Consider the following 14,132-nt stretch of genomic DNA (forward strand, 5'->3'; position numbering starts at 1 on the left):
CTCTATTCGATATAAACAAAAAAAAATCTTTGGCTTTAAATACTGTATACTTTACATGTACAAAACTACAGAGCTCTAATATCTGTCTGCGAGAAGCACAGCTCTTGCACATAATCTGCTTAGTTGTCTTAGAAAATAGGTGTAACTCTTTCTTCAGGTACTTTTTTTGCAAGCTTCTTCTTTTTGTGGAGTCCAGACAATGTTGCCCATTACCGCAGTGGATTGGAGATCACATTATTGCACTTACCGGTAGTTGCATTTATATGTAAAGAATCCATGGCAGTAAACTGTGTCACTGAGTTATTGGCCACACATGTGTAAGTCCCCTCATTCTCAGCATTCTTTTGATCTATCTGAAGCGAACTCTGCTGTTTTTTTATATCTGCCCCATTTAGTCTCCAATGGTAAGTGGCTGGTGGAACAGAATCAGCAGAACATTCTAATGAAATGAAAGAATTTGAAGGTGACCGTTGGGATTTTACTTTCACATTTTCTGGGCCATCTGCAATAATAAAATACTCCAGCATCAGAACACCACAACTGAAGAAGGAAACATGTTAAAGAAAATTACTAATTATTGGAATGGAGAAATACATGCTACACTGCTTAAGAAGTGATAACAAGGGCTTCCAACCATCAGAAGTCCTGGTTATCAAATACAAAGGCATTTTTGAAAAATAAGCTTTCTTCTAAAATATTTGACTTCTCAGTCTCAGGCTTGAGACAAGCATGAAGTAAAAGAAAAGTTGGGTCTCTTTATCTCTATACCTGTTGTTGGTTAGTGATGCATGCTACACTGCCCAAGGGGTGATAACAAGTTCTTCCAACCTTTAGAAGCACTCGTTATGCAAAGGATTTCCAACTTCTTGGAAAATCATTAGCTTTCTTCTTAAATTGCTATTTGACTTTTGATTTACAGGCCTGGGACAGCCATGAAGCATTGGAAAGTTGGAGAAAAGTTGGAATTCCTTAGATGTATACTTATTCTTGGTTAGTGATGCAGTAGTTGAGTTGAGCCCACAAAGATCTTTGGATTCAGTTTGAAGAACACCCATTATTAAAGTCAAAAATGAATTTAGATCAGCTTGTATCCCATGGAAATATCATTAGCTTCCCTTCCACTCCCATATGGTTTTCTTTGAACAGCAAAGGCTCCGAATGGCTTATTTAGCAGCCAGTCAGAGCCTTTGCCTCACATAAATAAGCTTCAAATGCTAGTAGATGAAAAAGCCAAACAGCAGCCACAGGGACAAGAAAGAGTTAAGTATTTTGGGGACAAGTGCTCATATTTTATACTGAAAGTTGCACGAAAAGCCTTGCAGACCTTAATAAAAATTGTAGCATATAAACTTCTCATGTGATCCCAGCCTAAATCTAATTCTTACCACACATATTACGATTTTTCAATTTGATAATCAAGTTCAAAACCAAAGCACAATGTGGCTGCATTTTGGAAATTGGGTCAGGGAATCTTTCCCTGTGTTTCCCGCAGGTATAGCAGCATAGTCAAATGAATGGGCTGCTTTAGACATGAACCTAGTGTTCGGCGAACAATTCAGGCCAACCAAAAGTTCGGTCGCACATCGCCCGTTCGGGTGTTCACTGAACACCTGCATTTTCTGTGCATTCGGCGGGATGTTCGCCTGCCGAGCACACAGTCAATATGTTAAGGAGCGGGGCTCTGCAGGTGGTTGGGCTTATCGGAATCTGGAAGCCCCCTTTAACAAGAGGGCCCCCAAATCCCAGCCCCCCCTATGTGAAATACCCTTACCTATTCACCAAAAAAGTGTAAAGTAAACAAAAACTCTAGTACTGTCTTTAACAGTTCCTTTATTAAAAAATAGAAAAAAAGGTCCCCCGATGTAGATCCATTGTCAATCATGCCACCGATGCTGCCGACCAGAAAAAAGAATAAAAAAAGAATGCTCAACCGTCAACGAAGGCTAACCGCCTACTGCAGGCTCCGCCGTTTGACAGTTCTTATATAGGTATGGGGCGAAGCCACCCGGAGACATCACTGCCTCCTTGTGACTTTACTGACCAGCGTTGATGACGGAGGGTTCTTTTTTTCTTTTTTGGGGGGTCCGGTGGTGGCATCGTCATCGTGATTGATGATGGATCTACATGGGGGGGCATTGCTTTCTTATTTTTAATAAATGTATTGTCAAAAAGTAATAAAAACACAGGCAGTTTTTTGGGGGCGCTGATAAAAAGCTGATAAGCTGAAAAGCTGATAAGCCCCCACCTGCAGACCCCCATAGCCACAACCCAGGGTTGTCAGGAAGAGGCCCTTGTCCCCATCAACATGGGGGCAAGGTGCTTTGGGGCGGGGGGGCAGAATTCCCCTGCCCCAAAGCTCCTCCTCATGTTGAGGGCAGGTAGCCTCATATGGTTCAGGAAAGGGGCGCTCGCTCATCCCTCCCTTTGCTGGCCTGCCAGGCTGCATGCTCGGATAAGGGACTGGCATGAATTTTGGGGGGAACCCCACATCGTTTTTTTTTTTTGTTTTTTTTTTTGACGTGGGGTTCCCCTTAAAATCCATACCAGAGCCAAAGGGCCAGGTATGGATTAGGGAGGGGGAGGCCACAGTTATTTTTCAGATTTTTTTATTGCCGCAATGGTATTGTATTGCTGGCAATTTAAATGTCATTTTTTTTTTCATTAGAAATGTCATTTTTGGAGCAATAAGTTTTATACATGGTACAGATGGGCCACTTTACAGATTAAGGGGACCCCAGGCACTATATTCAAAGGAGTTTTGAATTTTTATTGTTTCACTTTAAGCATCATTAAAATCACTGCTCTTTTTTAAAAGTTTTTCTTTGCATTGATACAAGTCCCTCAGTGCAGTAGCCAGGCTCCATACACTTTTTATGGCCAATAACTTGCATATAAGACTTCAAAATGGCCACTTTTGATTTTTCCTGGTCGGGTCCCATAGACTTCAATGGGGTTCGATGTACGGGTCCGAACTTTTGCTATGTTCGGAGTTCTGGTGCAAACCGAACTGAGGGGTTTTCAGCCCAGCTCTACATGAACCTAGCCTAAGATGGGAACATTTTTTACTTTGATCAGATTTTCTAAAATTTTTGGTTGTATCTCCAGGTCAACCCTTTCCTACACTACTCTAAAAACTGTGGGCTACACACACTTTAGGCTAAAAAGGGTGTCAAAAAATGTTCACAACTGATGCACACCACAAGTTTCTTTGTAAATATTTCCTATAAATTTAATAGAGTATATAAAAGCATAAAGTATAGAAAGGCAGACTTACACGCTACAGTTATTGTGATGGTATCACTGGTCTGCTCACTGGCAGGGTTACTAGCATTACATCTATAATCTCCTGAGTCCGAACGTTTAACCTTGAAGGAGAGAGTTCTGTTATCTGAAGATAGAGTGGCCCCATCAGGATTCCTGCTCCATACTATCCGCTCAGCATTAGTAGAGGTACAGGTGAGGGTGACTGTATCATTTTCTTTGGCTAGTGAGGTGGAGTTTGTGATGCTAGGTTTTCCAACTATGTCTGTAGATGGAGGAAGATAGGGACAATTAACAAAAGTTACACTGGTCATGATTTAAAGTAAACGGGTATTCAGAAACATATTGCATGGTTTGGATTAACACTCAAAGCAAATCTCTGCTTTGCTAATGCATGGTAAACAAAAAAAACTGCAGGTTTTCTTTAAAGGCCACCTCTTTCTTACGCCTTTTATCTTTGTGCCCCTGTCATTCTGCTCAGCCACCAGGAAGTGAAAGAAAATAATGACCCACTCTTTCCTCTTATGTGACATCCCCTGTGTTTGGTGATTGGCCCAGTACTGTCATGTAGGGTTGAATACAGAGTCCTCATCTCTATGTGATTCTGACTAGAGCAAAGTTGATTTTGGCTTCCTATACTAATAGGTCAAATCTGAGGTAGCAGGAGAGTGAAGTTAAAGCATAGTTAAACCCGAAAACAAAAATGTTATGTATTGCAGCTTACCAGTCCTTGCATGTGGTGGGTTGCATTTGTTTTCTTTTTCAGGCTTTATGCTTTTTTTTCCACCAGGTAATCCAGTGTCTTTCAATCCTTTCACCTAGTGGGGAGGAGGGTACTCCAGTTGAGAGCAGAGTGGGGCGATTATACGGATTAGATGGGGAGGATGGAATGTACTACTGGCCAAGGGGGTATGGGGAACGTGCTACTGAAAGGGGAGGGCATTGGGTATTTGGGAATGTATTACTGAATGGAGAGGTAGTGGAGAATGTACCACTGAGCAAGTGGAATGGGGTACTACTGAATGGGGAGCAAGATGTGGAATGTACTATTGGGGGGGGGGGTGGTAGATGGAATGTACTACTGAGTGGGTGGGGTACTACTGAGCAGGGGGTTACTACTGAGCAGTGGCAGTGGGGCATGTACTGCTGAGTGGGTGGGGTACTACTGAGGAATGTTCTACTGACTGTGTGTATGTTGTTTTCTACATTTCATTAAAGCATCAAAAACACATTTAAAAAAATGCACGTTAAAGTAGTAGGTGCTTTAATGTGTGTTACTAATCAATGTAAGTGTAAACTAGCCATAATAGATGCATATGCATAATGCCTACTGTATATTAATGTAAAACTGACAAAAAATTAGATAAAGAGTGAATACATGGGGGAAATGTATAGGCAAAAGTTATCTTCAGTAAAAACCAAATGTCAAAATAATTAGTAGATCCAAAGATAAAATGGAGCTTGGGTTTACAGAAAAGTTGGTATATTACCTTGAGCCTTGGTTCACAAATATGTGAACACCAACATCGCATGTGATTCGCACCCGCATTGCTGTGCCGATCACATACGATGTCTGTGCAATGCGAGTTCAGCCATACGGTTGTATGGCTAAATTCACATTAGATTTGCACAAAAAAGGTGTAGGAACCTTTTTTTTCCCCCACACTGGAATCGGTTCGCATGGGTGTTCACGCCCATGCGATCTGAATCCTGTCCAAATTCACATTTCGCAATGCGATCTGTGAACAGATCTGGGGGTGTCATTAACTTTGTATAGACACCCACAGCGGTTCGCAGAGGGCAGTGTGACCTGCCTGTGGGGGGAGATGCGATGTGGGAACCGGCACTGGAATCGCGCTGGTTCTCACTTCGCAACAGTGTGAACCCAGGCTGAACCCCCTAAAATTATTTCTGGATCTTGTAACTGATATTATATGTGGTTGTTACTGAGGATAGCTGCTGCTTACTCTTCCAGGTTATTATAAGCTTACTTTACAAAGTACAGTTAGTTGTTTGAAAAACAGTCAGGAATAAACGTTTGTAAGCCTCCATTCTTCAGTTGTTATTAGTGTGCAGCCTTCTCTCTCTGATACAGATGCGTGGCTAGTGGTTTTTTTTGTATTCTATCCAAGAGAAGAAACAAGACTCTGCAAGGTTGCCTGGGCTGTTGAAGAAGGGTAAAACTAGCCACAAAACCTTTACCCATGTTATCTATGTGGCTATAAATGCTGGGGCATGTTTCTGACTTTAATTAGAACTGATAGAGCTACTTGGATGAGTAGCAAAGCATATTCAGTTTTACAGTTGAATGTGATGCACTGACATAGCTCCCAACTGTCCCTGATTTGGAGCAATGTCCCTCTGTCCCTCATTCCTCCTCATTTGTCCCTCATTTTGGTCTGATCTATATAGTTGTATATAAAATGCACTTTTTATCTATCAAAAAGGGTTTTCCAGCGCTAAACCTTTCATCGGATTTCTAAATCAATGCATTTGTAAATTCCAAAAGCCGACATAAAGGAATAGAAGTGGTAAAATAAAGCACTTGTGGGTTTAACCAATCTTGTTTTTTGTACAATTTCCCTTTAAGGGGGTGTGGCAGGGGTGTGTCATATGTCTGCATACTTTTGCTGATAGGTGTCCCTCATTCCCTTCTCAAAAAGTTCAGAGGTATGCACTGCTACTAACTTTACCAAAATCTGGATAGAAGAAAATTTTAACCAACTTTCATTTTGATGCAAGTAATCATTATGACAGTTTTGGAGAGCCTGTCACCAGTACTGACATTCATCCTGACATTTCTGCCCTGTCAGGGAGAGAATACAAATAGATAATCAAAAATCAACTAATTTCTGAGAGGTAAGGTTCCACTAGTTTCTTGAAGTATCAACACATCCCAGCCCTCTTTATGGGAATGATCAGTCGCCTCTCCACTGCAGCTCCCCACCATCCAGATGACACTTTGTCCCTTGTTGCCATGGGCGACCGCACTCTCCCCGCAGAACTTCTCCAGTACTTTCCAACTGGTTGTAATGGTTCCTCTTGAGCTGACCAGCCACGACTCTCATCAGCATCACTCCACCATCCACCAAAAGGTCTCACGATTGACCTTGACTTTGCTGCTACGGAAAACAACACTCATCTTTGTAGTAACGGATACATAGTTTATTTTTTTAGTGTACCGTCTCTTTAAGGCTGAGAGACAACACACATCTCTTTGCTCACACAGCAAAGCACAAACAGACAGTCTCTGGCACTCACGGTTTCTGGCATGCAAAGATCTGGACTAGCGCCATCTGTGCCCATAGCCTCCACCAATTGTAAACAGACATCCCAAGTCTACCATGAGGTGTGAGAGTTTTCCGCATTTGGTAGTGGGCTTCCAGACACCCACGAGTGCCCTATCTCCCGGCTACAGGGCTGATCCTGGACGGCAGTGGCATATCATCCACGTGTCCCCCTCCATACTTCTCCAGCCCCCTGTCCTCCTTCTCTGGCCTCCCTCTGTTCTCCTCCGGCCCGCTGTCTTCCTACTCTGCCCCACCCACCAGTCCCCCGCAGCCGGATTCCCTCTTCTCCTCTCCCACCTACTGCGGGGAATATGTCAGGATGGAGAGCAGAGGAAGGTACCGGTAAATCTGTAATTTACTGGCCCCTTCCTGTTATCAATTGGACATAGAGATTGATTGCTCCTGTGTAAGCTGAGCAGAGTAAGCTGTGATTGCACTGAAGATGAATGGACAGGAAACACAGTCTCCTGTCCATTCATAAACTGAAGCAGAGTAGAGAAAGGGACTGGGAAATCTGTGTCCTCAGTCTCTTTCTCTGTCTCAAAGGGGTGATGTCAGGGGTTTGGACCCCTGATATCTCAGCAAAGCCCCCCAACAGAGCTGATAAGAAAAAAAAATATTAAAAAATGTAATTGTAAAAAAAATATATAAAATAAAAAATTACTGACACCACTCCCCCCCTGCCCTATCAACACTGTCTACTGTCTAAACTCCCTCCCCCCAAAAAGCATTGTGAAAAAAATCTAGAAACAGATTAAATTGTAAAAAAATCAATATATAAAAATAAAAATAAAAACTACTGACACCATCCACTGCCTTACTGACACTGTCCACTGCCACATACCCCCCACCCCCTTCCATTGTGAAAAACAAAAAATACAAATCATCCTGAGGTTTAGGCAGGGTGGCTTTTAAATTTATCTGCCAAGTGATAGTTGCCTTGGTCAGTTGCTAGGAGGTCAATTGATTTCATTCTAATTCTGGAATTTCTGCACTTCTCTCTTTTGTCGCTAGGTGGCCGGGTACTTGGTGACACTAGATAAGACAAGGGCATTGCAAGGACATATTAAGAATGAATGGGGTATCTCACCCAATGGGCAGGGATTTTCTTGACTCCCTTGGCCTGCTGGGAGAGCCTATTTATTAGGGTGAGGTCAGGTGATCGGGGTTCTTTGCCACCCAGACAGTTGTCTGGGTGGACGTGTGTTGTGCTGCCCCGGGCTGCTAGGCCAGAGCCTATGGCCTATCCCGGGGGACACCTGGCTGCTAGGCTGTCTAAAGGGCCTATCCAGAAGCAAGAGAGCAGCATAAGGTTGGGACTGCGGCTTGCAGTCCAACCAGAAGTAACAATTCTGCCGGCCGGAGAACCTGTCATGGTCGGTGGTAGAGGGGAAGCTGTCGCCACTAAGGGACCACCCACCTTATTACCAGGGACCACAGTGAGTAGCTGAAGTAAGTACCAGACCAGTATTCTCACTGTCCGGGGGTCGGTGAAGAATTGGAAAACTTTGGCCAGTGTCAAGCAAGGGACCCAGCCAGTGGAGGTGACGCTAGCAGAGCAGTCTTGTTTGCCAAGCCAGGGACCGAGAAGGCCAGGGGGTGATGCTTGAGGAGTATCTGTGAATGCCAAGCTAGGGACCCAGCAGGGACATGGGTACTACTGCTGAACACATCCCATTTCAACACCAGATGTCGCATGCCAGTTTGGTGTTTTAAGGGTTAAAACAAGCAAGCGAGGAGGCAACATCACTTCCCAGCTGCCTGTCAACAACCCCCTCTGAAAAGTGATCCACCTTAGGCTGACTTCATATGGGTGGCATCCCTTGTTGCCCTCCTGAAGTGATCTACAGATACATGTAATGATTCAAAAAGCATTAAAGCATACTACCAAAAACACAGACCATAAAAAGCCAATGTCCAGGCAGCTACTGTATAAAAACACTAATTATTGTAGCTAAAAATTCATTTTACAAATTCACTGAATGTCTTTAAAATACATTTCAATAAAGTACCCGACTCTGAACTGGTTTTTGCCCCTTGCAATCTTGGACTGAAAAAGATAGGCTGTCAGCCAGCCATGCTGTAGTAAATTGTTGGTGAAAGTAGTATTCTGAAAATATAAACCATGCCCCTGACCTCTTCTTACAGTAAACATGTTGAAAAAGAAATATGTAAGCTACCATTGCTAACCTCATTATGAAAATGCTAGTTCCATGGCTATTATGCCAACCCTCCGACTTTAGAGCTTTCTAAGACACTATGGACAGGTATGCAGATCAGAAATGTCAGATTAAAGTCAGAACTCCCTATCTGTAAACCTATGCAGGTCACTGACTCAAAGCATAGCTCCCAACTGTCCCTGATTTGAAGGCATTATTTATCTTTCAAAAAGTTTTATTAAACCATAAACCACAGCGCAAACAATCCCAAAGTATAATGCAAATTCCTAAAGTGCAAGTGCTGTGCATATAGGAAATCAAGTAAAAACGGACAAGCATATAGCCAGTGAAAGTATGTGTTGAAATTTTACACAGTCCCCAACACAATATTCTTCAAAGGTGCTCCTGTGCAAAAAAGTATTCTAAAGTGCTGTAGTGCTCCAAGAAACCATGCAGTGATCAGTGCTTCATACATCCCCTTTGTGCTTAAACTCACCAGATGGAATGGACCCCTTAGCAATACTGCATGTGGGTTAATCCGGCTGGTGAGACGACACTTCATATATATCTTCCTTTGAAGTTACAACTCCTACACTATATGGATTCTCTAACCTTATGTACAACATTTGGTTTATTTGAATAGAGACTTAAAAACAATATTCCAGAGTAAAAGACGCATTTGTTAATCATCCTGAATGTGGCAGTCTGCTTGCTTCAGGAAGCAGCTTGGTTCTCTCGCAACCTCGCCTGCGCTTTACCGCTCGCCGGACGTGTCGTCGCTGAGAAACCGGAACCTACGTTGACGTGTTTCACCCCTCCCACAGAGCAGTATCAAAGACAAAGATCACTGGCTTCTCAATTTAATTTTATAGTAATGTGCAGGAATAATCCGCTCACATGATCATGATGTCATGTCCTCTTAGGTGTACTCGGCTTCAAATACACCCAAGCTACCCCCTTCCTCCTCTTCCAATGCCATTTAACATTCAGTCCTGCCAGTAATCACTGACTTAATTGGGTGCTAAATTTCTAATATTAGCAATTGTAGAGTTTTATTAATTAAAAAATGTAAACAATAGTTTATTATAAATCAGTGATATAATTACTAAAGCGCTGAAGTGGAAATTAATCTCTAAATTATGTGAGAATAAAATAAATAAATATCAAAATAATACAGCTGCAATCAATCAGTGACACCCCACTTATAAATGAATAGATAAATAAAGTGATGCGCTCGTATTATCCAATTGATATTATGCTACATCATTGTGTTGACAAAACATATTCTAAAATAAGCGAATACATTGTTTAAAACTTGTTACAAATCATGAGCAGTGAAAACCTAAAATCGAACCATATAAATGAAATTATATTAACATACAATGTATTTGGAACCTTCATGTAAGATATAGAATATTTATTTATATATTTATTATATCTTCCGCTGACAGGCAATCCAATACTGGAAAATGTTTATTATGAAAGATTAAAATTGAAATAAAATAAAAATAAAATAAAACAAAAAATAAAATTACAATGAAATAAAAATGAAAAAAAATTAATATAAATAAAAGAAATAAACAATAAAAATAAAAAATTTGAAAAATTATTGAACGAATTACCAGTTAGATAAAAAACAATTAAGATCTAACTCTATATTCAACCCCTTAGCGCTCATAGTATTTAACAAATAGATCCATTTGGTTTTGTTCTGAGAAATACCCTTTTTAAGGTTAACTCCTCTCTAATGCGGTGGTAGCCTATCAGTTCCACAAAACTTCAGTGGTGTGGGGTCTCGGTTATGAATCAATCTGTAATGGTTGGATAGGCTGTAGTTTATGTACCCTGTTTTAATATTGTTCACATGTTCATGAAGGCTTACTCCAAGCTTTCTTGTGGTTCTCCCCACATACTGGAGCTTTCATGGACATTTAAGCAGATGAGTTCATTTACTTATCTATTTCATATGTTGTCCTTTTACTTTGTGATTCGAAGTGGGTGGTCTTTCTTTTCCAATTTTTAATTGTCCTACATGCTACACATCTCCCACAGGTGAAAAAACCCACCTGATCTAGAAATGTGCTAGTTTTTTGAGGGGGGTTAACCACATTTTTTTTGCCAGTTTGTTTCTCAAAGTTGGAGGCCTAGTATAGATAAATTGTGGCTTGTTTGGTAACCGCTTCCCGACCGGTGCACGCCGATGTACGTCGGCAGAGCGGCACGGCTGGGCAAATGGGTATACCTGTACGTCCATGTGAATTTCCCGCCGTGCCATTGCGTGCGCGCGCTGGCCGGGAGTTCCGTGAGGCGGATCGCCTCACGGAGCGGATGAACCGGGAGATGCCGTTGTAAACAGCATCTCCCCGTTCTGCCTAGTGACAAGTGTCACTCGATCTCTGCTCCCTGTCATCGGAGCAGAGATCAGTGACGTCACCCACACAGTCCATCCCCCTACAGTTAGTAATCACTCCCTAGGACACACTTAACCCCTCCCTGCCCCCTAGTGGTTAACCCCTTCACTGCCAGTGTCATTTACACAGTAATCCGTGCATTTTTAATCGCACTGATCGCTGTATAAATGACAATGGTCCCAAAAATGTGTCAAAAATGTCCGACATGTCCGCCATAACGTCGCAGTCACAATAAAAATCGCTGGCCGCCGCCATTACTAGTAAAAAAAAATTAGTAATAAAAATGCCATAAAACTATCCCCTATTTAGTAAACACTATAACGTTTGCGCAAACCAATTAATAAACGCTTATTGCGATTTTTTTTACCAAAAATATGTAGAAGAATACGATCGGCCTAAACTGAAGAAAAAAAATGTTTTTTTTTTTATATATTTTTGGGGGATATTTATTATAGCAAAATGTAAAAAATAATGCGTTTTTTTCAGAATTGTCGCTCTTATTTTGTTTATAGCGCAAAAAATAAAAATCGCAGAGGCGATCAAATACCACCAAAAGAAAGCTCTATTTGTGGGGAAAAAAAGGACGTCAATTTTGTTTGGGAGCCACGTCGCATGACCGCGCAATTGTCAGTTAAAGCGACGCAGTGCCGAATCGCAAAAAACGCTCTGGTCAGGAAGGGGGTAAATCCTTCCAGGGCTGAAGTGGTTAAGATTTTACTTAAAGTGTGATCCTTCAAAAGTTTTGGCCAATGTTTGCGTATTATTCTTTCAACCTGCTTATATTGTCTCCAAAAAACTGTTATAAAGGCCAGACCATAATTGCTGCCCTTTTTTTCTTTATTTTGCAACTTTAGATCTCTATTGTATTTTAAGACCTCTTCTTTTGTTCTGAGTAATTCTTTGGGCCTAGAACTTTTTTCTTGGAATCTTTCTATAATTGTTGCTGTTTGGCTGTTATAATCTGCTTCATCATCACAGTTCCTACGAAATCTCATCTGGCTCTTTGGTACCCCATTTAGCCATCTTGGATGATAACTTCCTTTTGGCATATAACCATTCTGATCAACCTGCTTAAAATAAAGTTTGTATTTAATTTACCCTTATTCTTAAAAACTACCAGATGTATATAATTTTTTTTTTTTTTTTAACATGTTGAAAAATAAATATGTAAGCTACCATTACTAACCTCATTCTGAAAATACTAGCTCCATGGCTACAATGCCAACCCTCCGACTTTAGTGCTTTGTAAGACAATAGGGACAGGTATGCAGATCAGAAATGTCAGATTAAAGTCAGAACTCCTTATCTGCAAACCTATACAGGTCATTGACTCAAAGCATGAGAGAGTCAGACATCTACTGTATGTAGCATAGCTTCCAACTGTCCCTCATTTGGAACAAAGTCCCTCTGTTCCTCTTTACTCCTCATTTGTCCCTTATTTTGGACTGATCTATATAGTTGTAAATAAAAGGCATTATTTATCTTTCAAAAAGTGTTTCCCAGTGCTAAACCTTTCATACAATTTCTACATTGCCATACCTCCCCAACATGTGAACTTCAGAATGAGGGACACTGGAGCAGGGACAAGACCTGAGGCGTGCGTAGCGCACCACAGTAAAATTTGGGCGTGGCCAAGTGCTTAGCAGTGGGAGGGGCTTAAGGGATGTGGTTAAACAAAACCCATTTCCTGATCCAATCCCAGCTCCATCTATTCCCCGATCCCATTCCAGCTCCATCCATTTCCCCAATCCCATCCCAACTCCATCCATTCCACTGATCCCATCCCGGCTTTATCCATCCCCCAATCCCATCCCAACTCTATCCATCCCCCTGATCCCATCAAAGCACCATCCTTCCCCCTGATCCCATCCCGGTTCCATCCTTCCCCCTGATTCAATCCCAGCTCCATCCCCCCCCTCACCCTCTTCCCCATGCCTCCCTCTTGTTTAGTGTAGATAGTAATTATCACAGGCCTCAGCTCAGCCGTGTTCTGGCAGAGTGGTGTGCTGTTCCCCGCCACCTCCTCTGTACAGGAAAACACAGGAAGAGGAGGGGCTGGTTCAGTGTCTGTTGTCTGTCTGTGTGTCAGAGGCAGCCGTGGAGAGATGCCATGCAAAGACAGTGTAGCTCGCGGCGTGTGGGAAACAAGATGCCCCGCACACAGGACTCAGCCCTGATTCGCCAGGCAGTCCTGGCGAATCAGGGACGGTTGGGAGGTATGAATTGCTGCATTTGTAAATGTCAGAAGCCAATATTAAGGAATAATAGTTATAAAGGAAAAAGATTACTTAAACCCACAAGTTTTATTTTTTATTTTTACAATTCTCCTTTAAGGGGGTGTGTCCTATGCCTAAATACTTTTGCTAATAGGTGTCCCTCATTCTTATCTCAAAATGTTGGGAGGTATGATGTAGGAAGGTGGTACAAGAGTTAAAAAGGAACTTCAGGTTTGTTTTTGTTTTTTTAAATGTTGGCAGCTACAAATACTGTAGTTTCTTGCTTTTACAAATTAGCTACTTATCAGTGTCTGGGGTCCAGCACTGCTTTCCGAAAGCTGATTCCCCCTACTGAATCAGTGGCAAAAATCTATGCTGTGCTAAAGTGAAAAATATACCTAGCACAAAAAGGTAGTATAGCAAACCTTAAAGTATAACAAAAGGCAAAACTTTTCTTTATGTTTTGGATAGAGTGGAGAGGGATTAGAACCCCTGTCCGTTTTTATTGTTGTCTGTACCCCCGTTAAGGAGATTCACCCTATTTGTCCTGTTTTACTTTCCCTTCCAATAAAAATGGCAAAGAAAATCACAAATTTTGGGTTGTCCCCAGAAAATTTATAGTGATGAAATCTTCCAATGGGGACACTAGTTCTGATGACCTGGGGGTCCCCAAAGAATTCCCCTAATTTGCAGGGATTTCCTCTCATTTCCTGTTTGGCTATGGGACAGGAAGTGAAGGGAAATTTCCATAATGGGACACAGATGGCGAAAATAAATCTGACAGGGGTTATAACC

General features: G+C 41.8%; 1 protein-coding gene across 1 annotated transcript in view; it reads right to left on the reverse strand.

Moving 5' to 3' along the window:
- LOC141110645 (cell adhesion molecule CEACAM1-like) overlaps positions 1–14,132 on the reverse strand; it is a 140,144-nt gene that overhangs the window by 84,121 nt on the left and 41,891 nt on the right. The window contains exons 3-4 of the mRNA XM_073602112.1: positions 3,275–3,526; positions 248–502 (exon numbers count right to left, since the gene is read on the reverse strand). Coding sequence (XP_073458213.1) covers positions 248–502; positions 3,275–3,526 — 507 coding nt within the window. The remainder of the gene's footprint in view (positions 1–247; positions 503–3,274; positions 3,527–14,132) is intronic.

Source organism: Aquarana catesbeiana, linkage group LG10 (assembly GCF_042186555.1).
Source record: "Aquarana catesbeiana isolate 2022-GZ linkage group LG10, ASM4218655v1, whole genome shotgun sequence".
In the NCBI taxonomy this organism is placed as follows: Eukaryota; Metazoa; Chordata; class Amphibia; order Anura; family Ranidae; genus Aquarana; species Aquarana catesbeiana.